The sequence below is a fragment of the Numida meleagris genome, chromosome 6, assembly GCF_002078875.1.
Source record: "Numida meleagris isolate 19003 breed g44 Domestic line chromosome 6, NumMel1.0, whole genome shotgun sequence".
In the NCBI taxonomy this organism is placed as follows: Eukaryota; Metazoa; Chordata; class Aves; order Galliformes; family Numididae; genus Numida; species Numida meleagris.
This window is the reverse complement of record NC_034414.1, coordinates 26,859,886-26,886,883: the sequence shown is the minus strand read 5'-3', so window position 1 is coordinate 26,886,883 and position 26,998 is coordinate 26,859,886. Positions and strand designations below refer to the sequence as shown.

Genomic DNA, 26,998 nt, shown 5'->3' with positions numbered 1-26,998 from the left:
GCATGTGGGATGGCTGTTCCCTGATGCATTCTGTTTAGTAAGGGACTTGGTTACTGTCAGGACAAGAAAAACAAGTAACACATACTACGTTGGAGCAGAAGTGAGAGAGCAATGTCTGTCCTGGTATCTATAGCAATAATCACTTCTAAAACTGTAATCACAGCCACGTGGCAGCACAGTGCCTTTTTTACCGCTATTTTTAGTGCTCAAAACAAGAGATTAAACAGCATGATAAAAATACATGTTTAAAAATAGTAGGCTGTTATAAAATATGATTTCCTTTTGGAAGACTGCATTTAGTACATGATAAATCCTACAGGGGAGAGGTACACATTTCCAGTCACTGCTAAGGTTTCAAAACTATTTTAAGAACCTGGCTGTTGTCATGGTAGCAGTAAACCTCTTAATCCCACTTCCTGTGGAGATGAAGCTGTTCTGTACTTAATCTACTTAAAGATTGTCAAGGCTGTTTGTGTGACAGAGAACTTGGGATACGGCACTGAAGAAGGTGCTACTTGTTGTAACCAGAAAGTTTAGTGCTTTTGTCTACTTGATAGCATTCAATTAGGATTTGCTGAGGGACAGATCTCATAACAAGCTAGTCGGAGGACCATCACCTGGGAAGCTAGCCTCCATTTTTAGCAGTGTACTGACACTCAATTTGTTGTCGTGGTTAAATGAAACTGTTCCTAGGTCATTTTGGACAAGAGCATGCCAATATCATTGATCTGTCATAGTTTAAAAACATCCTTTTTGAAGAAGTCCTTTCATCTTGCATGCTTCCATTCCTTAGAGTTCTTGAGGCCTCATAAACAGTGCTGAGTCTTATTTGAATACTACTGTAAAGTGTGTGATCCTTGAAAAGTTTATGCAATTAAAAATTTCTTGAAGTATTTGGATATTATAAACTGACTTGACATCGCTACTAGTTGTACATTTAAGAGAAACCTGTGGAAAACAGACAAATTTTTCAACTTTTTTGGAAGATCAGTTTAGCTAGGTAGTGAGAATTTTAAATGTCAGATCAAAATAATGATTATAACTGAATTTTGCATTTGAAAGAACAGATGATGTAAGAGATTGTTTATATGTATCTGGAACTAAAAGAGATCTTCCTTCTCACCAGGTCAAATTTCTTGGTAATTACTGAAAACTGTTCCATTGCTAATTAGTTAAGTGTAGTCTGGCTACAGTACTGGTTTACATAACCTCAACTCCTAAAATTAGAAGCAATACACTTGTTTTGTTTGAGCCAGTATTTTGTTTCATATGTACTGAATAATGGCACAGGATTTTTGTTTGTTTTCCTGAAGTCTACACATTCTGGCTAGATGGACCCTAGATGTTTCTAATTCTAGTTATTTATTTGCAAATGTAAAATAATAGATGTTTGCCCCTCTATGAAGTTTTGATGGTGGGTAATAGTTTTTTGCTCCTTCCCCTCCTTTTCAGCAGCCCTTAGTTAGTTCATCATAACATGAAGAGATGTAATAGACAAACTGTTGACTGCTACTCAGGTCTTTGTGACTGTGTATGAATTGGTGGCATTAGAAGGAGGCCAGCCAGTTACTACGGAAACTGCAATACCCTCTTGACTGAAATGCCACTGTAGTTTTAGCACTTTGGAATAACCACATACCCATTTGGTGAGTTTTGTTTGATGCCTGGTGCAGCCACTGAACTATTTGTTCAGAGTGCCTCATTCACTGAGGTACCTGGGCCATAATTTGATTCCTGTGCAATCTGATCTCCCCTTGCAGGTTTTGGCTGGCCACCACCCACAGTGAGGGATCAGGGAAGATGGTCCCTTCCTCTTTCCCCTTCTTTTCACAGTATTGGCCTCAGACACTGTGGGAAGGGAGCATTGACCACTTCCCATCTGTGGCACAAGCCAAGGGGCATGGCAGGGAATGAAATCCCCTCAGCTGGTCCTGAGTGGTCCCTTGCCCAGACCTCCACTCGCAGCCTCTGCCAGGCCCCATGCACTTCTCAGCCTCTTCTCCCATGCCTGCTTCCCTGTCCTCCTCAGAACTGGCTTAGCACAGTCACTGGTAGTGTATTCTTTGGTTCGATCTGTGGATTAAGATAGCCAAAAGAGCGATTGGAGATCAGTTTTTGAGAGGTGCTGCATAAGCTTTCATTGTGAAGGGCTGAGGCATGCAGGGGTCAGCACTGGCCTCCACAGAGATGATGTCTGCTGAAGATTACAACTGAGTTTCATTTTCTTCTTTGTGAATAGGGCTTCTCCAAGTCACTTGTAAAGCTCCATATCCATATACCCTTCTCCAGTGGCTTTGCAGAGTCTGAGCAAGAAGGCTGGCTTGCTTCATGTGTAGTGTCCTCATCACAAGATTCATAAGGTGGAATGAAGGATGTCTTCCCAGCAGAACTCTTTAGAAGGGCTTTGGAACCTTTCCCATTTGACACTCTGAATAAAGCATTTATTTTAAACCAGCTTTTATTTTAAATAATTCTTAACATTTTAAAAAATAATAATTCAGATTTTATTCAACCTGAAGATTTCAACATTTTGACCCAATTTGGAACTTCTATATTCCAAAAATCTTCAATAGTTTTTTGGCATGAGACATTTTCTTCCTTTTCTTAGGGTGATAAAAAGGCTAGTAGAGTAAGGTTTTCTGCAGTTTATAAAAGCACTCTGTCATTGTTACATATTTATTTACACTACCCAGCTGATTTCTCAGATGTGACAATTTGGGGATAACTCTGCTAAAGGTATCAATTTTTCTTTACTAAGCCATATTAAGCTAAATTAAATCTTAAATGTTTTTCTCTGAGTGGTGATGGAATGGGAAAAGTACCTCTGTATTCAGAAAATCTTTTCTGTAGACCCTTGTAATATTGAGACATCCTATTTTAATTTTGGTCAGAATTTTGTATGAGTATCGTTTTAGTGCAGTCTTTTAAGCTTGAACTTATAAATCATGTAATTTTACACTGAGCTAAACTCAACCTCTGCCAAATAGTGTGAGATATGATTAGTACTTATGATAGTTGCTAAAATTAATTTTGTGCATTAATATGAGCAGATTTTATCTGTAGTCTGTAGGCTCTATGGTGTGAGATCATTGTTATATCGGTCTCACACAGTGGAGTATTTTAACATGCATAGTAATTGTGTTTTTCTTTTCTTGGAAACAAATTGAACAGCTAGGTACAAAAGTCTCCCATTCTCTCAGTGGAACGGTCAGTGCCTCCAGGTGCTACTTGGTCTTTAGTGTTGTTTTTTTTTCTTCAAATGGTTTTACTATAATTATAGAGATGAGAGCTCTTTATGCTTAATCTTGTAATGAGTTTGTTTGCGTAATGCATTTACCCAAATGGACTTCCTAGCTGGAGAAGCACAGAGCTTATGCATACTGCACTGGCTGTGAGGCGCATTGCTGGGGATAAGCCAGGGATAAATGAAAAGGCTGCATGAGAAAACAGTGCTGAGAGCTGTAACGCTATCACTAGAGCTAGATATGCTGAATGTATTAATACAAATAGTTAAAATACTGATCACTGCTATCTGGGGATGATAAGCTTAAAACAGCTGCTATGAGACAGTACGTTGCTGTCTCCTGCTGCAGTTCTCTGATAAAAGTAGAAGCAGATAGTGTATGCCTGAGGAGATGAGGTATTGGTTTGTAGCTGTACTTCTTATTCCTCGGGGTTTATACTGAGTGGTTGCCTGTGTCAGCCCAAGCAGTAATTTAGAAGCCTTTATTGTTGGGGTTAGCAGTTTTCTCTTCCCATGTAAAAATCTAGGTTAGTGAACATTGTCCTCCTTGTGTTGCTGAGAAAACACTAGAGAGAGAGTGAGATAGGTTACTGATTTACTCTGCAAATGTTCCCAGAACCTCTCTGAAATAATCTAGAAACTGGAATGTTTGCAGTCTGCTTTCAAACAGATATTTAAAGGGTATGTTTTCTGTGTCTCCTCCTGAGAGTCTTTCGCAGGTGTGCTCATGATAGAAACCTGCATTTCTGGCTTGTGTGTTCCTCTGGGTAATAGGAATGATTGATTCTCTTTGGCCCAGAGACTTGTGAAGAAGACTCATCTCTCACTTGAACCATGCTCAGTTTGGCAACCTCATACTCTCTCACTTGCTTCTAGTGCTAAAATCAGCATAGTTGGGTATGGTATTGCAGTCAGATGTGATAGCTCCCAGTCCTTATGGGAAAGCACCAGAAGTTTCACTTCCACCAATGTTTTCTACAATTTTTCTGCCATTCACAATAGCAGGAGTGGGTGTTCCCCATGGTTGATCCTTTGTTTTGCTCTTGATTATCTCTGCCTTTCCTGCTTTTTTATATCTTGAATCCACATGCATGTGGGAATGATGGAATAGAGAAAAACATGCAAGGGCAGGCAAATAGTTTTTAGGAATGTTGTCTCTAAATGTAGTAGTCTATATTATAGCGAGAATTTGAACAGTAAGTTTTCCTGATTTCACGTAACTCTGAAATAACCAGACTGGCACCATTTGTCTGAGTGCATAGAAATCATTGGTATTTTAAGAGTGCTGAATACAGAGTCAGGCCCTTAATAATTATAGAAGCATCCTTCCAGCTGAGATGTCTTCCCTAGAATATGAAGGAACCAGGGCAAAACTGGAAAACTGTCCTAGAAATATCTTGCCATTAAGTTTTTAATCATTTTCCCTAAACCTGCTTCCTAAATTCTGCTGATTTTTTGAAATCAACATCTTCTCTGGTCACTTGTCTCAGTTTCAAACTTTTTTTTAAACCCTTATACTAAGATGTCCAGAATGAAAAATTACCTTCCTCCTCCAGTGGGGTGGAGGGAGAGAGATGCTGAAGGTACCTCATCCCTCTATGGTGCAATGTCTCTATGTAGTAGAGCCTAAGAGTGTTTAATTTTCCCCTGCTACGTTACATCGTAAATTCCCATCTGCCAGTCTGGTTATTTCCCCTCTACCTCTAGCTCTGCTGTTTGCTACATGTCATTGTGCACTGAATTCTTGTGGTTTGTATTGTTTTTCCCAGGTATGCTGTTCTGCTTTTTTCCCAGATTAATCCACTCTTGGTGTTTGCCTCTGCCTCCAGTTCTTCTACAAGTGTAGAGTCCAGCATTGACTAAAGGTAAAAAAACTACAGTTTGTGTTAGATTTTCATTATTGTTTTTCTCTAGCTTGATTTTTGCATCATTCTCAATTACAATTTAAACAAGCATGTTTTTAATTCCTGTCTTTCTTTGTCAAAGAAGATTTTGAATCAAACCAACCCTAATAACTCCTATCTTTCTTGGTCAGAAACTTGTCCTTGTTTTCATGTTACATTGCTATTTTAGTAGCGTCTCTTACCCATTTCTCTTGCCTAGATTCTGTCTGTATCCAAGGCAACTTAAATTTTGAGAGTAATATAGTGAGAAGTGGCATATCAATTACTAATATCGAAGTGAGTTACCGCTATGGCACTCCCCTTATACATCGTTGTAATTCTGCTTGATTTAAAATGTTTGGGTGCTGTGTGTACAGTTGTTTAGACAGGGAAGATTCCTCACTAATGAAGACCTGCTGTTTTGTAATGCTGCAACGTGTTCCAGCCTATTCCAGTGCCATGTGCATCACGTGGGATCTGGGCTGACAGCCAGTGCAAATGTTTCTTCAAGGGCTTTAGGACATATTCTAATTATGTTTAGATTCTCCCACTCTCTTTTCATCTGAAGGATGTCACTCTTTCTTCTCATTTCAAAGTGCAGTGCAAAACGCTCCATCTGCCAGCATGAGAGGGGCCCACTGGTGCACTTGTGTGAGAGGCAGTAGGATGGCTGGCTTTGTGAGTGACTCTTTAACCTCCAGCTGTGAGAAGTCCTAGGCCTTTGAACACTGTCAGAGCTGGCCAGTGTCCAGCAGTGCTTTCATCCAGTGCTGAAGGAGATGTAAAATTCCCGGAAGAAAAAGCTTCATTTCTTTGAGCGTAGAAAGGGGAAAAGGGGGGAATGAATTGTGAGATGAAGCATCTGAAACTCTCCATAGTTGAAAAAAATGAAATCTTTTGGTTAAAGGTCAAAGACTGGAGGAAGAAGGTATTTCTAGGAGCTATGCATGTAAACGTATATTCTCTTTCAATCTGGTAGTGGATGTATGTGATGGGGCTACAGAATCTTACCTAGGGGTCTTTTTTAAGGGAACTGGCTGCAGAACAGTAGGCAGGAATAAAGGTCCTCATGCAATACTGTGCACTGAACTGTAACTTCTGTGAGGTGAGGACAGATCCATGTCTATGTGTAACACAGGACTGCATTTCTGTGAGTATGTAGGCTCAGCCTGGAGTAAATGTTCCTGATGTGGGGAGGAAGGAGAGAAACATTGTTGTCTGGTCTTACTTTGCAAGTTATCCAAGGGCAAGCCGGTTTTCTTGTCTTTACTGTGGTGTATGCCCTCTGACCAGGCAATCAATGTTTAATTGCATGGGTTCTTTCTTAGAGAGCTACACACAATAACACCTTTTCAACTGAATTAATTTTTTCCAGGATAATATTGTTACATCAGATCTCTGAATGCATAAAACAGTCTGCATCAAACTCCTGAAAATCAGCCAGACTCTCAATCCCTTGTGGCTGCTGGGATCATCCTGCTGCCTGACATGACCTGAGTAATCAGTATATTGTCAGACTCATTCCTCAGTCCTGAGTCTCACAGGTTCACGGTAGTGTTCAACGGCAGTTTGAGACCATTGAGGGTGGCATGTGTGCCCAAGAAGAAATTTTTATGTGTTCAGGCAGCACCCAGCTATGGTTTGGAAGTATCTTGGGAAGCCCTTTGGTGTTGGTCACTTGGTATGTTACTTCTGAACCAGTGTCACAGGTAAAGTTGAAGTGACTTCAAGAGGAGTGGAACCAGAGTTTATAATCTCTAGCCTTTATGTCACTGGGAGAACACAAGCTGCTTTCAGGTGGTACACAGTCCAGCTGCTGCTGATGATAATGGCAACTGTGGTAGCCACTGACTGTCATAACCAGGAGAATAAATTTTGTGAACTCCTTCAATAAAAGATGGGGCACAGTCTGTTGTGGGGTTAGTTGCTGGATAGAGCTTCTTCTGGGGGGGGGGGGGGGGGGGAAGGATGATTGTTTGTTTTGTACCTTTCATCTCACCCAAACCCTAGGATTAGGAGAGAGGCGAAGAAACTGACACTAATTCTCTTCTTTGCCTACACTTGGCTTCTATTGCTGTAAGATTGCTTACCTCAATATATCTAAGATGAAAGACTGGCTCTACTCTTGGGACTGGGTTTGCAGGACGGGAGTAGGTGTCTGGCTTGAAGACTTTTCTTTGTACTTTAATGGGCTTCCCAAGAGAATTCTTCAGATGAAAGCTGTTTTTCTATGGGAGATCGCATAAAGTCTCATTATTGCTCTGGCTTTTGCTGCACAGCACATATGTTACTGCGGGGTTGTCAGCCCTTCTACAGCGCAATAAAAATAAGTAGATTAAGCAAGCAAAGAAGATTAGAGACACTTTGGGGAAGGAAAGGGAAGGGAGGAGGATGAGCAGAAGGCAGTATAAAAAGAGACCACAAGACTTGAGTGCTAGGCTTCCTGGTGCATGTTACACAGGGTTGCTCTCTTTATCCCTTTTGGGTTTGGGTTAGGACGACTGAATAGAACCGATCCTGACACCATGTCAAAAGAGAAACTAGAGTCACTAGTCAAGAATATGGAGATCATGCTCTCTGAGGTAGAGCAGCTGAAGATCCATTGCACCAAGCAGACAGAGGAGGTGAACCAGGTGGTACAGGAGCTGCGCCGGGAGAACAAGGAGCTGACAGAGAAGTACGAGCACATCTGTCAGGACCTGAAGGAAGCCAAGGAGGCTATTGCCCAGTTGCAGGACACCAAGTTTGCATTTGAGGCAAAGGAGCGGCAAGCACAGAAGCTCAACCGGCAGCTGTGAAGCAGTAGGAAAGAGAAGGAACCTGCTCTAAGAATAAACAGAAACCTTCAACTGCTGCAACCCAAAATCCCTGGATCGGTATTTTAAAGCAACTCTTTTCCTTCCTCCTCAGACTAAACCTGTGTGCTGGAAAAAAAAAATTTCTTTGTGGAGGCAAGATCTCAGATGCAGCTGGAGTTCTGCCCCAGAAGGCTCTTTTGTTAATAACTAAATGTCTCATTATGCTGGGAGGGAAAATTCATTCCAGAGTCCCTTGTCAGAAATCTGAGCCATAGGCATACAGCAACGGCTGCCAGGATCTGGGCACCTTCTCATGCCCTGTGGGGGTTGCACAAGGACAGAATCCAGGAAAAGAACTGTCTCTGCCGTGAGCCACTGGAGAGGGTTGTGCTGTGAGACTGTCGAGACAGAGGGAAGGATCATCGTCTTGACAGCCCCTGTTGCTCTGTTCCATTGCTAGCTTTTTTCTGTGCACAGCCAGGCTGTGATGCTGTCCTTAGATGAGTGTCAGCTTCCTTTCTGCCTGACACTGAAGGGCATCAATGAGAGCCAACATTGTGCCTCAAGCTTCCAAGTACTTGCTATCAAGGGCATGTTGGTCCAGAGGATCTTTTAATGCTATTGCAGTCGATCTTGTCTTCTTATAATTCCAAAGTGAAGTAAAGAACTGGAAAGATTTCTGTCTCAATTTCCATTTCAATAGAGCTTAAATCTTAATGAATCCATGTTCACCATGCTACAGTTAAATCTCTGCTGAATATAACACTTTTTTAACCTAAGAGCATGTTTTGGCACTGAAATTACTTTTCCTAAGCAGAAGTAATGTGTATAAGTGGACTGGAGGTTAGAAGGATAAATGTATGTGGGGCGTGGGGGTGGGAATTGCTTGTGAGAAGTTTTGCTTTCAACTTTTCTCTCTTCTGTCTTTCCTAAATGGCATTTGGTGTAGTCAGTGCCAAGTCCAGCTAAGAGCAGGTGACTTCTGACTGCACAGTGAATAGCGAGAGATCTCTGAGGGGAGTCTGGAGAGATTACTGAGAGAAAAGCTTGGATGTGTAAACAGAGAAGAGCTGGAATAGTTCCAGGAGAATCTTTCTTTATATTGGCCATGTTGTTGTCAGCTTCCTTCTTCCCTTCAAAGCTTTGCTGTACTGTTATCGCTGCTGGGCAAGCTCCCTCCTCTAACAAGGGCTGAAGTTTGTGAGAAGCAGGGATGCTGTATCTGTTTCTGAGGACTCAGGGTCTGTGTTTTATCAGGAACACAGGCACAGTGTGCTGGGGTGGGGGAGACTAACCATACGGAGAGCAGGCAGTCATCATCAAGGGGAAAGCGAAGCCTGTGTGCTTTGGTTTTTCCATGGAACTTCAGGCAGGGGCAGAACAGTTTAGCAAGACCTTTTAGGACTCAGTCCAGCACTAGTGAAAATAATTGTCATTTTGTCACTGGTTATAAAACACCAAGATTGGGCCTATATTTAGCTAGTTATTGTTCTTTCTCTGCTCTGTCCACTGCCACTTCAGTCTGGGCCTGATCCAAAGCCTTTGAAAATTAAAATCTTCAGATTAATTTGACAGAGCTCTGGTCCAGGCCTTCCAAGTAGAGGGTTGCTTTTTGTTTGGCAATCAAAGTACTGGGACATCAATGGGAACAGCTTTGTGAATCACTATGAATCACTGTAAATAGGAGCTGTGACAACAAGTTTTGTTACGTTTGTGTGCTCTAAACTTTTATTTTTGCTTTTTTGGGTGGAGTAGATTGGAATATCTGGAAAACATTTGGGAGATCGGAGTCTGTCCTTTTTGTTTTCAAATCTAATCTGAATATAAATGACCAGCCTTGACCCTTTTGCTACTTGATCATCAGTGACAGCTTGGGAAGCAAAAAAAATAATTAATCACTGTATTTGTCTGTATAAGAACTAAAACTGTTTTCTCTTTGGGAATTAATTTTCTAGCCCAAATCTGCTTACCACCTGTGCTTTCTTCTACTTTTTATATATAATTAAAATGTAAAATCAACAATAAAAAGAAAACAAACAGCTGAGGGATCATCTGTTCTGGATAAGGAATTGCTTCATTTAATGCATGTATATGTTATGTTTTGAGTGTGTGCGCATGCTTGCTAAAAATAAATTATTCTAGTGTAAATCCTCTGCAGCAATGAATGGACTAATGGGGACCCTCCAGATCTCTCTGTGTTCCCAGGTTAATCTTTCTAAATGAGATTCTCTGTGTGGCTGCCAAATTCACCCTATGTAATATTTAAATCCATGATGCAGAAAAAGAAAATGGGATTGTGGTGGTCTTATCTTAAGTTTCTTAATAATTAGTATTCTAAGTGTCTAATTTTAAGGAAAGCTGTGATTTTACGTAAATATCCTAGGATTTGAGATAAGACTTTTGAAAAACTGGATGCATTATCCAGTGATAGAAAAAATTAATATAGCCCCCTCTTCCTTTCCAGTAGACTCAGTTATGTCCTGGTTTTGCTTACACTGGTTAAACTTGGGAGTAGTTGGGCTGGTCTGAAATCAACCTAAGTCCTATTATGTGCCGGCCCTCTGATTTTATATGCAAATAACTGTATATCCAAATGCAGTCTTAGCAATGGATCAGTGCGTTTGCTTGGATCCTGAGATGCAGTATTTTGGAGTGCCTTTCAAAACAATATTTGTCTGGAGTTAGTCACAGCACTTGGAAGTTGTTTTTGTTTTTTGAACGCCAACACTGTCAGTGTGTGCTATTCTTCTTTAAATGGCCTAAGGATGAGGACCTGAAACGTGTGTGTGTGTGTGTGTGTAGCATCATCAGCGTGTTCAGAAAGTTGGCATGAATAGAAGTTCTGAATAGAAGTATTGCCTGATTTGGATGAGACTCAAGATAAATACAAAGTGACAGGCTTACCATTTCCTTCATCTTGGAAAGGGATGAAGAGAGGTATCTAATTCTTTGAATACAAAAAGCCAATTTATTTGAAGTCTGTCTCAGAGAGCACAGCACGGTAATTGGCTTAGTTGCCAGGAAGAGTCTAAGAGAAGGGGACCCAATTAGACCACGTGTCTGTGAGTTGGTCTGTTCTTGGAACAGATTATAGCAAAATATTGATGACTATTTTCACTGATCTGGGCTGTATTAAATGGAAGCGCCCAAGAAGGGAGGCTGGATAGGAATGAAGCTTATACTTTAATTACAGGAAACCTCTTCTGACACTTAGCAAGAGTGTGCTTGGGTGAGGGGGAGGGAGTTAAATGATGCCCGTGAGCACACAGGCTGATGGATAGGAATCCTTTGTTGGTAACTCACACTGAACAAGAAACCATGTTGCTGAATTGAAAGCAAAAGCTAGATGTATCCTGGGATTTTTAAGTGTATAGACGAAGAGGAGCACAAACTCGCTGGGGAGTACTTGCTTACTGAACCTTAGAGCAAGCAAAAGTGGACTGCTTCTATGCAGCCAGGAAAACATAAGGAAAACCTAGGAGTCACCTACAAGTCCCCAAAACTTCATAATTCACAGCTCTAACACTCCTTCATGAAAGAAGTGAAAGAACCCTATGTGGTACTTATTTCCTTTCATAACAGTGCTTCATGAAACTCTGCCTTTGGAAAGATCTCCAGATTTCAGAAATACAGTATCTCCTGCAGAATTTGTGCAGGTCAGCAGCTGCAGTTTAATCCTCTAGATTAAAAATCACAGGGAAATATGAAGACAGTATAGAAGGTGACTCTTCCAGAAGATTAGGTCTGTTTGTGTCCAGTTGCCTGTTTGTTTGCAGCTATCAAGGCCCTGGATTAGGGCACTCAGAGATGTGTACCAATAACCCTATGAACACTGGAGTCTGTTCTCTATGTATCTTACTACTATTTACTCTCATGCACTCTACTGGAACCTAGCACTGGCAAACCACAAAAAAAAGATCTCTGCTAGTAACAGTGCCTGTACAGAAGATATACTAGATCAGCTATTCTACTAAGTCTTGAAAGAGTTCCTGGGTGGAGGAGGGAGAGGGGATTGGATGAGTTATTACAAGAGGACGGCAGACTTTTATGCAGTTATATTGTAATACATAGCTGATTGGTGTGCAGGCTTGCAACATGCTTTCCAGCACAGGAAATCGAGCCTCTTTTCCTGAGGGATTAAGAAAGGTTTTCATTCTATATACTGAGAGGCTGTGATTCAGAGGGTTAAATGGCATACCTAACCTGTGATATTGAGTAGGAGTCTGAGAAGGACTGAGTTAATAGTACTTTATTCAGATTTGAAGAAAATTCAGATTTAATCAAATTTGATTATTCTGTCTTATCTTTAAAAGGAAAAAAAAGTGTATTAAAAAATGTGCAGTTTTCAGACCCCTGTGCATCTGATAGAAGGAATGATGTGCTGTAGTATTCCTGATAGCAGTGGACTTGGTTTGACATCCCAGAGGCCCTTCTTTCTTTCCTGTGTCATTCAGTCATCAGCACGCTTACCTGGAATGTCGGATTACAGTTCAGTGTTATCATGTGCTCAAAAGGATTTGAAGGTATGCCCTGAATAAAATGCCCTAAGGCACTAGGCTGCAGTATAGAAATGGCTGTTGGTTTCCTTTAAATAGGCTACTGCAATTATCTAAGAAACTGGGCATTAATATAAATGGAAAAAATACTTTGCCCAGCAAGTCATGAGATACTTGGGAATGGAACCTAAATCTCCTGACTTGAACCCAACTTGGTTTCCAGTTGAAGAAATGGAAATAATGCTGCTTTCAAATGAAATTTAAAAATAAAGAGCCGATGCTATAAAAGTGTTAGACATCCTTAACTAGTTAAACTGGAGCCAAGTCTGTAGAGCATGCAAATCTTTAGATATTCTTTGAAAACAGCCTCTGGCAGTAAGGAATCCTAGTGACTTGTTTCTGTGAAAGGTACTTGTGGAGCATAATAAAAAAGAAAGCCAAAGTCTTGCTGCAGACCTCTGTCTATGTAACGGCTGAAATCCCAGCACTGCAGCTCCTGTAGAGAATGCCTGCTTCTTAGCAAAAGCACTTAATTGATAAGTTTAGAAGCGATATCTTGTTCAGCAGTACCCATTTAATATGCACTCACCTCAATTCTTTCTTCTTGATGATCTCATATGTGACACCTAGATGCCATTGCCTCCAGGCTAGCCACTGAATAGAGCTGGTGGCAAGAGTGAATTGCTTATGCTCCTAAATGTATTCATTCCATAGTGAATTGTGGTTGTCTTATGAAGAGACAAGAATGGTCTTGAATAAGTGGATTATCATACTTTCACTAAATGGTAGGTGATGAAAATAAGGATTAAGGATAATGTTCTTTCTCACAGAGAAAAGGTGCACACAAAAAACATTCTTTAGAATTACAGGGCAAAGATCTGTTTACTTCATACTGCATTGTCCTTTTCCTGGTAAGGACTGGCCTTCATTTTGAATCCCACATTAATAGCTTCTGATTTTGTCATATCTCTACTGGAACTAGGAAGTATGAGCAGACTTCTTAATTTCTTTTGTTAATAAAAGGAGTTTCATCAATGTTTCATGCTGCTTAGTTCTGGAAAAAGACTGGTCACTTCTTAGTTTATTTCAACATCTTAGCAGGTTATCTATTAAGACTTTATGGGGTTAAAATAAATCTAGATGTGTTTACACGGTATCTGCTTTAGTGTAGTAGGCACAGCTGTTTTGGATGTATTCTGGCTAGATTCCAACATGAGCAGTCACATTTTCCCTGTTTCTGAACTCCTTTGTAGCTTAAACTGTCAGCAAGAACATGAGATGTGGGCAGGATGACAGTAGCCAGTGGCCAGTTGAGAGTACGAGTTAGGTAAAGAAAAAGGATAGGCTGAGATAACATCTTTCAGAAAGAAAGAAAAGCCTGCAGCTTAGCCCAAGGAAAATCTGATTCTGAAGGAGAACAACAATAATCTCTTTATTCTTAATTAGACATTAACAGTGTTCTATTATTGTTTCTTCTGACAAGGGGAACATAGATAGTCATGCATCAGCACTGGGATGTGTTGTATCTTTAAAACTTTGAGGTCCCCCTGCTTGTTGGTGGAGGTGTTGACATTTTGTGTTGGTTTTCCTCTTAGTTTATCCTGTAGACTTTGTTTATTGTGTCAGAGCTAGCTTGGACAGGAAAGTACAGGATTGTTTTTGCATGTGGAAAAGATGTGACTTTTATCTGAACTCTGTCCCACATGGGACGTGTAACTGTAGAATCTGAGTACTGTGTACCTTTTGTAGCTAGTTGCTAGACAGGGATTGACCAACAGGGATTAAAGCAGCTGTAGCCCTTGAATAAAATTACTTGCTGTAGTATTTGTGGTTCTGTGTCACCTGGAGCATTTATGATGTAGTTGGAAACTTCAGTTTGGAGCTATGGCCTATCTAGCCTTGTCAACAATTGTCAAGGTGATTGTCTCTTTTTATCAGGTAAGGCAGTGATGTGGCAAACAAGAGACCAGCAATGCCAGCCCTGGATATTTCATTGCACATCTTGGTGTCTTCCTCGTACACCCAGCACATGGAGTTACCTGAAGGCAGAAGATTCAGCTTTCCTTTTGAAAGTAGGGTTCTGTTCCTCACAGTTTCAGATGAACTACTGATGAAAAAGGACTCTCAAACTGGAAGGCAAACAAAAAGAACAACCCAAACTTAAGCTTTAAAGCTATTGTCATAATCTTGGAAACGTCTGTCATACTATTTCTTTAGGTAGGGTGAAAATACTGGCAACTGTTATAGTTGCTGGTTCAGAATCAATTTTTATAGATCAGTGATCTTTGTATTTCAATATTTTATGCTTAGCAGGGGGCAGAATCAATAGAGGGAAAAAGAATCTGTTTTCTAGATAAAACAACAGCATCATTTAAGTTGTTATGCAATGACTTCTCCAGTATCCACATGATTAACAACACAAGTTTTCCTTGTAATGCATCCAACTATATTTGTGTTCCCTCAACAGCTTTTCTATTGCTAAATTGTTCCTTCATGGGAATTTCAAGAGGGTATCTAAATTGCATGGCATTTGTTCAAGGCAAAAGTAGAGAAACCTGAGCTGCCATTGTATTTGGTTGAATTCATATCTGTATCCAAAGTAACAGTATTTTCAAATCTCAGGGATCTGCTTAACTCTGCTTATAGCCAGATCTAGCTGGTAATTGTATCAAAATTTATTTGGTCAAAATATATCTCTGAACTGTGTTTCAAGCTTTAGTTCTAAAGGATATAATTTTGGTTTAGAGTTAGGAACTTACTAAAATGAATACCAAAGTGATCTGTATCACTTTTGATATGCTGCCTACAGCTAAAATGCAACTACTTATAAAGGGCTCCACCCCTTCAGTAACTTAAGGCACAGTTTAGAGCCAACGTGTGTGCTCACGCACAGACTACAGGAGCGAGAAACAATTCCAAATCATGCATGTGTGCATGCATGCTTAGAACTCTGGCTTTCCTTAGCAAAAGAGAAAACACTTGTGAAGAAACTTGGAGGCTGAGGGGGTTAAATGAAACCCAACTCTCCTTTTCCTGTGTTGTAAGGCTTAGTAACCAAACAGAAGCTGGAGAGAAGAGCGGGTTAGGAGCCACTGTTTGAACCTGAATGATAGGAAAGTGGTTTTTGCTGCTTGGCTACAGAGCGGTGTCAGTGTCTCCAGCTTTTGCACTTATCTTTCACAGGTACACACAGAAGGTAAGAGCTGTCTTTGTGTCCTGGGCTGTCTCCTTATTCTTCCACCTGGGCATCTATTTTCTTTCAGTGCTGGTTTTTTTGTTTGTTTGTTTGTATTAAACTATCTTTTGTTTTCCACTATTGTTTCTCTTCAGTTCAAAGAACACAGGGGAGAGGAGATACCAGAGTGCATACACTGCAAAATTGGATTTTCTGGTAGAGAGGGAAGAAAACACTTAATGTGGTTGGTGAACGTTCATCCCTTTCCCTCTCAGTTAATTACACTACAATTTAATGTAATCAAAACTGTTCCTGACACTCTGAGTGAGGGGTTACAAAAGGGTAGAAGGGTCAGACACATATACATCACCAGGAAAAAAAAAAAAATATATATATATATATAGAAACCAAGACACATGTAGCAGGTATATTGACTGGAGAAACATGTTTTTTACTGGTAGAAATAAAAGCCTGCCCAGGTGCTAGGACTCTTAAATCTCCTAGCCACTATCCCTGGAGTGCTCAGCTGCTTCTATTAATGTTCTAGCAGGAGAGGGAGTGTCTCTTGATCAGTCTGCATTGCTTTCAGCTGTGTGAGGCAGGGTCCATTTTGGGGTCTGATCCCAGCTGAACAATGCTGCCTTAATCAATAGACCTGCTGGTGAAAGAGGTGGTTTGCAGGATGGGATCTCATTCTGACAGAGATCTGATATGTGAGGCAGGCCAAGAAGCTGCTTAAAGGAACAGTGCTGTTGAGGAGATGGTAATGGACTGGTGGTGACATGGTAGGGCAGTAGATTTGTCTGTTGTCTTGGTGTTCCCTGTGGGTGGTTGGGAGGAGGTAGAGGAATGTTTGCTTAATAATGAAGTTTCAAAGCTTTGATAAAGCTAATGGTCTTGAATGGAGTTCCTATTGCTGGGAATAACTAATCTTAGTACAAGAGATCAAGGAGATTTTAAGTTTCTTTGTTTCTCTGTAGGGACCCTAAAGATCACCTTATTTATTACTTTTGGAAGGGCTTCACAATGCTTAAGTATTTCTCTTACGCCTTCTGTATTGCACTTGCAGTGGCCCTTCACCAGCTTTTCTGCAAGCTTGCTTGCAACTTACATGTTTTTCTCCTGGTTTCTTAGAGACATGCTATCTTCAGTAATTCCAGAGCATTTTCCAGTGTCTGTAAATGGAGCAGCTGTGAAAAGACCATTCTTTCTCAGGTGTAGCTTGTTGATGAGCTGGTGTGCTATGCAGCCATGTGTGTTGGACAGCTTCACCCTTGGACTTTTAGGACTAATGTTCTGCTGTTAAAAGAGGTGAAGGGAAGTGTGTGATGTGTAACAGAAGTAGGTAGTGCTACGTATCTTTGGTATGTTATTAGCTTGAACTAGTGCTTGTTGAGGTTAGTGAACAGAATGAGTGATTAAAAAAAATGCAAAAATTGAAAGCATAAAGTATACTTGAGGCCTCCAGAAGTTTTGCTTTTAGCATATTTTCTTCATCCTGTGTGAGATAATTTAGGCTTCAAGTGTATTTCTGGGTTCTTGCACACCAGGGAGCATGCTGGCACTTCAGAGGTGTTTGTTTTTAAAATACTTTGTTTCATGAATGTATACACTTGATGGTTTAGGGAAGTGCTGTGTTTGGGGTAGTTACTCTGTAGCATGTGCGTATTCTCAATCTCTGTACTAGTGAACTGTCCTCTCTGACTGTAGCATTGGAGAAAGGGATTTTGACAAATGACTTGAAGGGATGTTCAAGAAAAGGCATAGGTTCTTCTTTGCTCCTCATTCTCTGTGTATGATATTAGAATAAAATAAATTAATTTGCTTTAATTTTAAGGGGAAAGAAACAATCATGGTTGTAGAAAGAATTATTTTAAATGCTGATCTTCAGTAAGTGATAATCTTCAGTTGCAAATCCTCTATCTCTGTTTTTGGGATGGAGTTCTTTCTCTGATCTAGCTTGGTAAAATATCTTAAGGGATTACTTGCCTTACAAAATTGGCACCAAGATTTGGTTGGAGTCTGTGTGAAAGACTGTGCCCTGACTTGTTGAAAAGATTTAGGAAATGGGAAAAGAAGTACTTTGTTGGTACCACCAAGAAAAACAGTTGCAAGTTTCGTTATGAGCAAATTTTTTTTAAAAGAACACTTGTGTTTCTTTAGAAAATAGAGAACCTGCAAAAAAGAAAAAGAAAAAAAGAAAAAAGGCAGTCTTGGTTGAGATCTCCTTCTGACTGCAATATAAATAAGACAAAGAAATGTTCTGTGCCCCAGAACAGGTAGGGCTTAGTCTGCCAAAAGACTCTCTCTTTGTTCAGAGGAAGGTCTTAAATGCTAATTAAATGGTAACCATTTTATGATATCGTGTATGTACTTTGTGACTCACCAGTACACAGGGGGGGAAAAAAAGCTTTTTTTGGTAAGAGGATGAGAGATGCTATTTTTGTATAAGAACAACACCTAGAATACATTGGATATAATTACAGGTGTTCTCATGATTGGTATTAGAGCCTTGTCCTTAGCTGATATAAGGAGGAATTGTTCTTCTACTGGTATACTGACACTGAGTGAAGTACTGAAGAAAGAAGTTCTTTCCTTTTTGATCTTTGAGAAGCATTAAAACTGATGATAAACTCCTTGGAGTACCTACCGTAGCTGCAAAGACTAGACATTTGGATGATTGACAGATGATTGCTCTGATCTAGTACAATCATTTGCAGTTATGCCCGTGGTATGATGGACGTGTCAAAAGAACTTCTCACTGGAAATGATACTGTGCTGAGTGCAGTTTCACTGCCTTATTTTTAATCTTACTATTGGATTTGAAATAGGTTTTGTTGTGTTCCAGTATCTTGTCTTGAATGATGACTAACAAAAGTTACTAGATATGTGAGGAGAGACTTTAACATTAAGGATTTGATTGGTTAAGTAGTCGTATGCATAGTCTATGTACATCTCTGTACAAAACACTTCTCTATGTTTCCCTACACAGTAACAAGCTCAAGCTTTCCTGATGTACAGACATGATGTATGGAAATAAGTACAAATAAAAGATTGTTTACTTCTCTGCTTAACTCTGAAAGAAGTAACTAAAGGTTCTGCTTTGGGCATCTGTGAGAGAAAACAGTTTTAGAGCAAGAAGCCAATCTATATTTAGATCCCACTGTTGTAAGTTTGCTGTGATCACACAGTTGAGCATGTGCTTCCTTTCAGATTTCTCCAGGCACTGCAGTGCAATCACACTCTCCTAAGATCTTTTTTGTGAAGTTAATTTTTAGTGACAGATGAAAGATGCTTGGTTGGTGTCCTTAGAGAATCTGGCCCTATTTCCACTAGCTGAGGTTCTGCTTCCTAAGTTAGTTGAAAGTTGTGGGATTTGATTTTATTTCTTATTTTTTGCTGTATTTTAGTTCTCCTCGTGTTAATCAACTTTCTGTTGCATAGCAATGGAAATAAGCCCACAGACTGCTCTGAGGAATTTCCTGCTTCATGTCACTAAAGGTATGTCAGCATCATAGTCCACAAGGGGGTGGTTGCTTAAGGAGTAGATGTACCCACACTAGTTTGTTGTGCTTGACGTATTTGCAGCTATATGCAGGTAAAACTTAGCTTTTTTTTTTTTTTAAGTAATTATTTTAGATGTGGAGGTAGCAGCAATCAAAATGTGCTTGAGGGTCAGGGTAAATACTTTTGTTTTTCTACCAACATTGTTGTTAGTCACCAAATTAATTTAAATGTAACACGAGTGTTTGGTGAGTACACTGTTGAATGTAGTGTTAATATCTTTTCAGAGAAGAGATGTAGATCTTGCAAAGACATGGAAAACAATTTATATTTTTTTAGTTTCCTTTTCAGATAGCACTCACTATTGTATTTTTTAACCTTTTGCACAGCTCAGAAGTTTACCACGTTTATGTTTAGGATGAAATGAAGTTAAATAAAGTTGGAAGTTGTTCTCCAGCATCCCTTATCTTCCTAAGGGATTCTTCAAATTTTGAATTGGAAAAGGTTAATCTCAGTCAGCATGCTAACAGTAGAGCTCAGTGTCAGGTAATGTTTCACATCAGGCTAAATAATTCATTTAAGTGAAGTCTGTGCTACTGAGGGCAGTAGTTGACCTAGAAGGTTGTTAGCCATTCCTCTTCAGTTGTTAATATTTGGGACATTATATCCTTGTCATGCATTTCCCATAGGCAATGTGTGACTGCTTGTTGCAATATTTACTGTCTAAATTAGTCTGCACGCACTTGTCTTTATCCCTGTGTGCTCACACAATTAACAACTAAGGACGGTGAGACTACCAAAGTAGAAGGCAGAATCCTATCTTCTTATAATGAATTTCTAGCTGCAAACCCAATAGTGGAAGGCTGGATGCAGAAAATTGAATCTCAGCTGATATTAATAGGTAGATAGATAGTTGTCCTCATGAAGCACTGTATTATCTCCTGCGACAGGGAGACTGGGAAGGAAGCAGATCACCCTCTTCCCTACCCCCTGATAGGGAATGGTGTGATGTCTTACTAGGCTTTCTGTGTGTTACACAGTCTGATCTTACTCTTCCACCTGATGATTTTTCAGTTTCTGTTTTGTGTGATTGCTGTATTCCGTATAAAACTGTATGAGATGGGCTGCTATAGCTTCCGCAGGTGTTGCTGAATTTGATGTTGCTATAGGCTGGCAGTGTTTTTACAGAGGATTTCAGAGTCAGCAATGTTAAGCAATGCCCTAGTTCAGGTTTTGTGCATGTTATGAATCAGTCAGAAGGCTGAGTTGAAAGACTGTTGATACAGCATTCTAGAAGAAGTTTGTATGTTGCTATTATTCAGCTGGTGCTCTGCTGCTGTGCTCATCAGCATGTTTTCTTAACTTTTTAACTTAACGAGGTAAACTTTTAGAGTTATTCAGCTGAAAAATTAAAATGCATAATATTGCTGAAAGTACATCTCTGCAGGATTACTTTTTTGATGAGGTTTCTTTAACTCCTAGCATATATGTAGAGTGAATTAATAAATCTGTATCAGTGATAAAAATACCTCTGTAAAACCTTGACTCACTTTGTGTTTTTTTCTTTATTCTCCCTCCATTCTTGTCCCGCTAAGCACTTTCAACCAGTCTTGTATTTAAATACACATTTAATAAATGTTTATCCACTGCTTTGTATACAAACAGGTCTTTATAAATGTGGCTTGTTGTGTGGTCAAGACAAAGGAAATTCAGCATCCTCTCACTTTAACAAGCATATGCACATGGATAGTCTCATTCACCCAGCCCAAAGGGCATCTGGCCCTGAATTTTCTTTGGAAAAATATAAAAAAATAAATAAAATCATTTGGCAGGGAAGAGAACAGGTAGACACCATGTTAAGATGTATCTTGGATGTGACATCTTCTGCCAAAGGTTCCTCTGGGCTTTGTGATGTGATCCTTGCGCTTTCCCAGTGCTGCACTCAGCATCAGTAAAAGGAGTTTTTTTCCTAATTTTGATCCCTGTTCCACTGCCTCTTGTTTCTTGCCCTGCCCTTCTTAACCATATCTGTGTATTTTCCATTTTTAACACTTTCACTGAAAACTTGAAAGATACTTGCCAGTAGACAGGGGTAACAAAACAGAGAAAGATGGAACATGACAAAGCAAAGCAAAAATTCATCGTGTCTTCAGAAGAATGCAGCGAGTCTTAAAAACTTAGAGTCTTCAGTGAATGGCTAAGAAAACTGATGCCACTGGAAAACTGAACAATATAATATTCTTTCTGATTTCCCGCCTCCTTTATTAGGCTTCTAAAAATATAATAATTGAAGGAGATTTGACATATAAAGATGTGGGAGTGGGGAATGGTAGTGGAAGAAGTGGGGAGGAAATGCTGAAAATGTGCAAGTAGTAAAATCACACTGACAACTTCTACTTTAATGCCAGATGTGCTAAACTTTACAATAAGCAATTTTGATCTGTGTTGCAGTGAGCAAATATTTACTGCAGTTGCTAACCTGTGGCTCAGGTTGTGCAAAGGCAGCTTCTTTTAGGATGAGAACAGTAGATCCACACTGATCCCATCCCTGACTGGGATATGAAATTAGCCATAAGTGGCTGCTCAGGCTAGTACTGTTGGGTAGCTTTGACACTTACAGCCAGGCTGGGCTTGCAGTTATCTTGTCTGGCAACAGAAAGGTGCCCGTCCTGAAGGAGACTTTTTATCTCCTGCCTTTCAGAACGTCTCTGACCATCAAATGTGGTGTATACCTTTGCCCAAAGGGTGATTTAGAAACCATATTGGCAGGCAGAAGAAGATTGGTCTGTCTTATGTGCTAAACAGAGAAGAGCCACATAGCACTAGCTATTCAATCTGCAAAAAAAAAAAAAAAAGAGAGAGAAGCACTGGAACTAATGAAACTCATTTTCTTCTGATTTCTTAACTTGATCCTGTAGCATCTAAACAGCTTAAGCTATTGTTTAAACAATGCTGGGTTACTCATGACATCTCTTTCAAGTTTGGATTCCTTCCTACTGAAAAGAAGTCATTTTCTCTCTGACAGAAGTTAGCTTTGTGTTTTAAAACCTTGAAATTAGTTTCAAAGTTATTTTGACAGACACACACACACATATGTATGTGGTCAATGTAGGTCTTGTTTCCTAAGGAGCAAGAATGTTGAGAGGTGATTTGGAAAAGAGGTCAAGTTTAAGCAGGTGACATGATAATTTTTTGTGCTTTGGAAGGAGGATTTATACACACAAAGAAAATGTAGAAGTCATTATACTTATCCTTGATTCTCTTCAAATTGTGTCGAGCATGTTCCTGGTCTTAATGTGTGATTCTCTGATCTTGCTAAGCCTTCATGGCCCTGGATAAGACTTGTAACTAAACAAAATACAAACCAGTTCACTGTTGGCTCCACTATAGAGAAATCTCCAAGACTGCCTGACTGTCTTTTCTAGATGTTTTATTTGTTAAAGCAAAAGCTTATTTATTGAGTAGAGTCAGTGTTAAGCCCTGAAATAAGGATGCTTATCTGAAGTTACAGATGAGTTACATCCAGACGAGTTAAAAATCTAGTATCTTTTTATCTCTGCCCTGTGTTCTTTTTCCCTTCAAATGAAAGTTAACTTTTTTACTTTTGAAACCTTGAAATTAACTGGCTGTTTCAAAGTCATTTTTATGTATATACACCCACAATGTAGTTCTCGTTTCCTTGGGAACATGAACGTTGAAAGATGAGTTGTGTCCAGACTTAAAAATTCTAGCCATCACCTGTGGTACTCTGCGCCTCCTGTCCACAGTGCCAAACAGAAGCTGGCACTGTGAATGCAGTTCAGAAGGGGCACCGGAATATGCTTCATAAGTATTGTCAAAAAGAAGTTTCACAAGTTTCCACAAAATATTATTTTATTGTTATTGTTTTGGAACAGAAGTAAATGTCCTTAGTTGCTAAATTCAATTCCAAGGTTAAACTTCTCCGGTGTTAACCAGGTTTGGGTTGGCCCCTGTTGGAGAAAAGTGCTTCATAGTTCAGCTATGGACATACCCTTTTTTTGACCAAGCTTATGGATACCTGAAACCAGTCACCAGTTCCTGCCTTTTACTCATATAACCTGAGCAGTTAATAGCAGATGCAGTTGGCTAGAAAACCTGAATCTCTTCTGGTATATTGAACGGAGGTTTCAGTTGGGCCTGTCTCTAGTTCTGGCTGAAGATCCAGGTTGGTCCTTACTTATTGTGAGTTGATTCTCATACTCCCTCTTGCTGATGTAACTTCAGATTTTAGCACTGTGGCAGGAATTTTTACTTGTTAGCTTTCCAGCAGATGTTCCGTATCCGGGGTTTATAGTCACTATTTCCCCTCAGGCCCTGCTACTATTTCTGAATGAAGGGGGGGTGGAAATGCTGTTCTAACAGTGGGAAAATGTAGATGGGGAGCGTTGAAAAGAATTAAAGAAGGGCAGGAGGCACAGAGTGCGGCAGCTGCTGTTGTCACAAGTGAAAGCACTGCAAAACACTGTCCTTTTCTTTCCTTCCCCTGCGCGCTCAGGCTTTGGTGAGAAGAATGGCAAAACAAACAGAATACCATATGCTGCCATATCCCAGGTCCTGCAAGGGGTGAAAGAGCTGTTAAATCCCAAAGCATAACTTGACCATTTTTTCTTGAAGGTTTCAGAGAGATTCACAGATCCCATCTGTGTCATTTCCAGTTGGAAGTAAGGCAAAAAGGATCAATGGTGAATGCTACATCTGAGGAAGCTTTTAAAATAACGAGTTTGTTGAAGCTCACAGGATCGGCCACAAGATTTGTTTTGCAGTGGAGCATTTAATGGGCTAAAAAAGTCCCTGTTCCTCCTTCTGACCACTTTTCCTGGAATCAGTTGACTGGTTTAATAGGGCTGGATGGTCTAAACTTTGTAATGCTAAATTTGGGCCAGATGTTAGACATATGAAAGCTATTTCCATGCTCATGCAATGGCACGAAGATACAAGTGAGCATGAGAGCTATAACCTGTTTTTTTTTGCAAGGGATTGTCCCATATATTTGATGCTGTTTCTGGTCGTCTCCTCACAGAATGTCTTTACCCTGTCTGGCTAAAGCCCCCAGGATGCTCTAACTACTTGGGGATGGGTAGCACTGCCGTCTCTGCTGAGCTGCTTCTCTAGCCTCCTCTCCAGGAGCATCATGGTTTGGGCCCAGCTCCTTATCTGGCTCTAGGTTCAGATTCGGGAGTGGGCAGTACATTAGCAGCAGTGCTAGGCTGCTGTAGCAATGGATGTGATTCCCACAGCTGTCCATGTGAGCCTGAGAAGTGCCTGTAATGGAACTTATGAGAGAGGAATGCTGGGGAAGATAGATTTTTCTCTGGACAGTACCATTTAAAAAAAAAAATATGCTGGTGTAAGGACATTATAAGCTGCTTCAGAAGAGCTTTGCTGTTTTGTGTGCATAACTTGTAGCAAAAGTGTTGTTTTGCCCCATCCCTTGGAAATGTTCAAGGCTGAGTTGGATGGGGCCCTGGGCAACCAGATCTAGTGGTTGGCAACTCTCCTCACAGCAGGGGATTGGAACTAGGTAATCTTTAAGGTCCTTTCCAACCAAAGCTGTTTTATGATTCTATGATTTCTAAGTCTCTCATGGCTGTCCTACCTACCTGAAAATGTCACTGCTGGACAGGGCTATGACACAGATCTGGCTGTTTGCCTCAGCTGCATTGAGAGTGTATTCAGCCTGTTATGGAGGACAGCTCTAGATGTTTTTTTCCTTTGATTTTAATTGGAAGAGAATTAATAGCACGTGTGTGCAGTAGAGGGCACATAGTCTTTTCTCAGTTTCTTAAGAAGGCTAATCCAAAGTGAATGAAGTCTATTCGTATAAAAAGCTCCAAAAGCTTCATTTTCTTAGGAATCATATGATTGGCGTTCAGTATATAGTGACAGAAGCTTGTTTTCTCATTACATTTCCTTTGCATTTCCCTACTATTCGGCACAAGGAATTTGGTCCAGCTGGGTTTTCAGCACTTAATTTCTATACTCCAAGGGAAGAATATTAGAGAACAAGCTTTTTCATCCTCACCACTCTGAATGTTGGGAACGTCAAAATCCATGTTATATATGGATTTATGGAGCTGTAATGAGCAGAGTGGATTCAGTGAGGCATAGCACTACAAGAAAAATAGTCGCCCATCATAAAGTTACTTGAAATATCCAAATGCTATATCAAGCATGTTTCATTTTGTTTTTGGTGTGATGTTATCATGCAAGAATGATTTTATAGCAATACTAGCATTGTGATATCTGTTTACATTTTTTCTGTATTTAATAGGCCAAGCTAAAGGAGCTATATATGACATTTTAATGTTAAAAGGGGTGTCATTTATGCTTTGTTTTTATGCGTTGTGAAAAGAAGGCTTCTCCTTCTTTCATTTTCCTTTTTCCAAATTTGAAAGAAACTTGGACTAGATAAAAACTATGCTAAGAGTCTCTACTGTATATCTTCTTTCTGGGCTCAGTCAACAGGTTTTGAGAAAGGGGCCATAAGAAGTAAGCAATGTCTAGTGACCCAAGTACCATTTTTCATAGCTGTAAACTGTGGTGAATGGTGGTTGGTGTGGGTTTGGTTGCTGCAACTCGCAGGAGAAGGGACAAAGTAGCAAGAGGCAATGCGCCGGTATAATGTTGTGGTCCCAAATTAGCATAATGCCTCAATTTCATTTATTTATTTTTTGAACAATTGTATCCTGTCTTTATAGTCTGTGTGGCCCTAATCTCCTTTCTAGCTCTGCAGAGGCGCTGCAACTACAGATGGTTAAATTTAGTTATAGCTGTCAATGACAAACTGTAGCATTTTAAACAAGCAAGATCATACAAGAGACGTGAAGCTTCACCAAGCCACACAGGATGACTATAGGGCACAGAAATGTTAACTGTGGAATTTCTTACCTTGGGTTGGTCAAAGTTGTTACAATCTTAGTGTTTTATCATGTGTATATGTAAAAGGGTGGGAGAGCAGGCAAGCAGCGGCATGCACCTTCCATTGTGCCCAGGGATAGTGTTCTCATAATACCAGAGGAAAGTTCAGGGAAATATTTGCACTCGGTAATTACATTCTGGCTTTCTTTGCAGCTGTCTTAATCTGTCTGGGGAGCATAGTGAGAAAACTGCTTTTCTTCTCTCATCTTCATTTTAGTTCCACCTCACTTTTTTCCGTATGGTATCTGAGCTTTGTCACCATACAATTATAATCTTTGTGTTCCCACAGACAGAGATGAAGAACTTGCTCCTTCTGCTCCTGCTAGCAATGATGCTGCCTTCTGCATTTTCAGTAAGTAAAAGCTCTTCTGAATACCTTTACAAGAAATTATGCAAGATACTTCTGCTAAGGACTGTCAGTATCTGTAACTCAAGTGCTCTGTAGAAAGTATTATTTCCAAAAGAACTAATGGGTTGAAGTCATCAGGCCTACTGTGGTACATTATGAAAAGTCTAATGCGGCAATTAAACAAGAAAATTCTGGTAGTGCCTTTGGCTTGAGAATTGTTATCTGCAAAGCAGTAATTGCTATATCCTGCTTCAAAGCTTTAGAGAACCGTCATTGGAAGTAAGAAGAATGAATCTTTGGTTAGCTGATTTAAACCACTAAGACTACACAAAAGAGAGAAGTTGTATGGTTTAGGTTTTAAGGGGGGGATGTAATAATTATATTAAAGCAATTCAGTATTGTCAGAAAAGGAACACAGTTGTTAGGAACTCAGGTTCCAGGTTCCTCTTCCTTTCTGAGGGAAAAGTGGGACCTTTCTGAAGTAAATTAAGTTTGAGAGCGGTTTCTCTGAGTTTAACTTCAATTATTTTAATGAGTTGGACAATCTGAGGTAAAGGGTGACCTGCTGAGTAGATTTAAAGTCTTAGCAAAGGAAGAAGTGGTATGTTTA

At 39.9% G+C, this 26,998-nt stretch overlaps 1 protein-coding gene across 5 annotated transcripts in view; it reads left to right on the top strand.

The window, feature by feature from the left end:
- Positions 3,279 to 26,998, top strand: part of PAPLN (papilin, proteoglycan like sulfated glycoprotein) — a 63,961-nt gene continuing 40,241 nt past the window's right edge. Inside the window, exons 1-2 of one of the 5 annotated variants that reach the window (XM_021401536.1) lie at positions 3,279 to 5,109; positions 26,329 to 26,391. In XM_021401536.1, coding sequence (XP_021257211.1) covers positions 26,335 to 26,391 — 57 coding nt within the window. In that variant the 5' untranslated portion in view covers positions 3,279 to 5,109; positions 26,329 to 26,334. Of the gene's footprint in view, positions 5,110 to 15,117; positions 15,618 to 16,164; positions 16,382 to 26,328; positions 26,392 to 26,998 lie in introns of those variants that run through there. The other 4 variants (XM_021401533.1, XM_021401532.1, XM_021401535.1 and 1 more) reach the window with 4 other exon arrangements.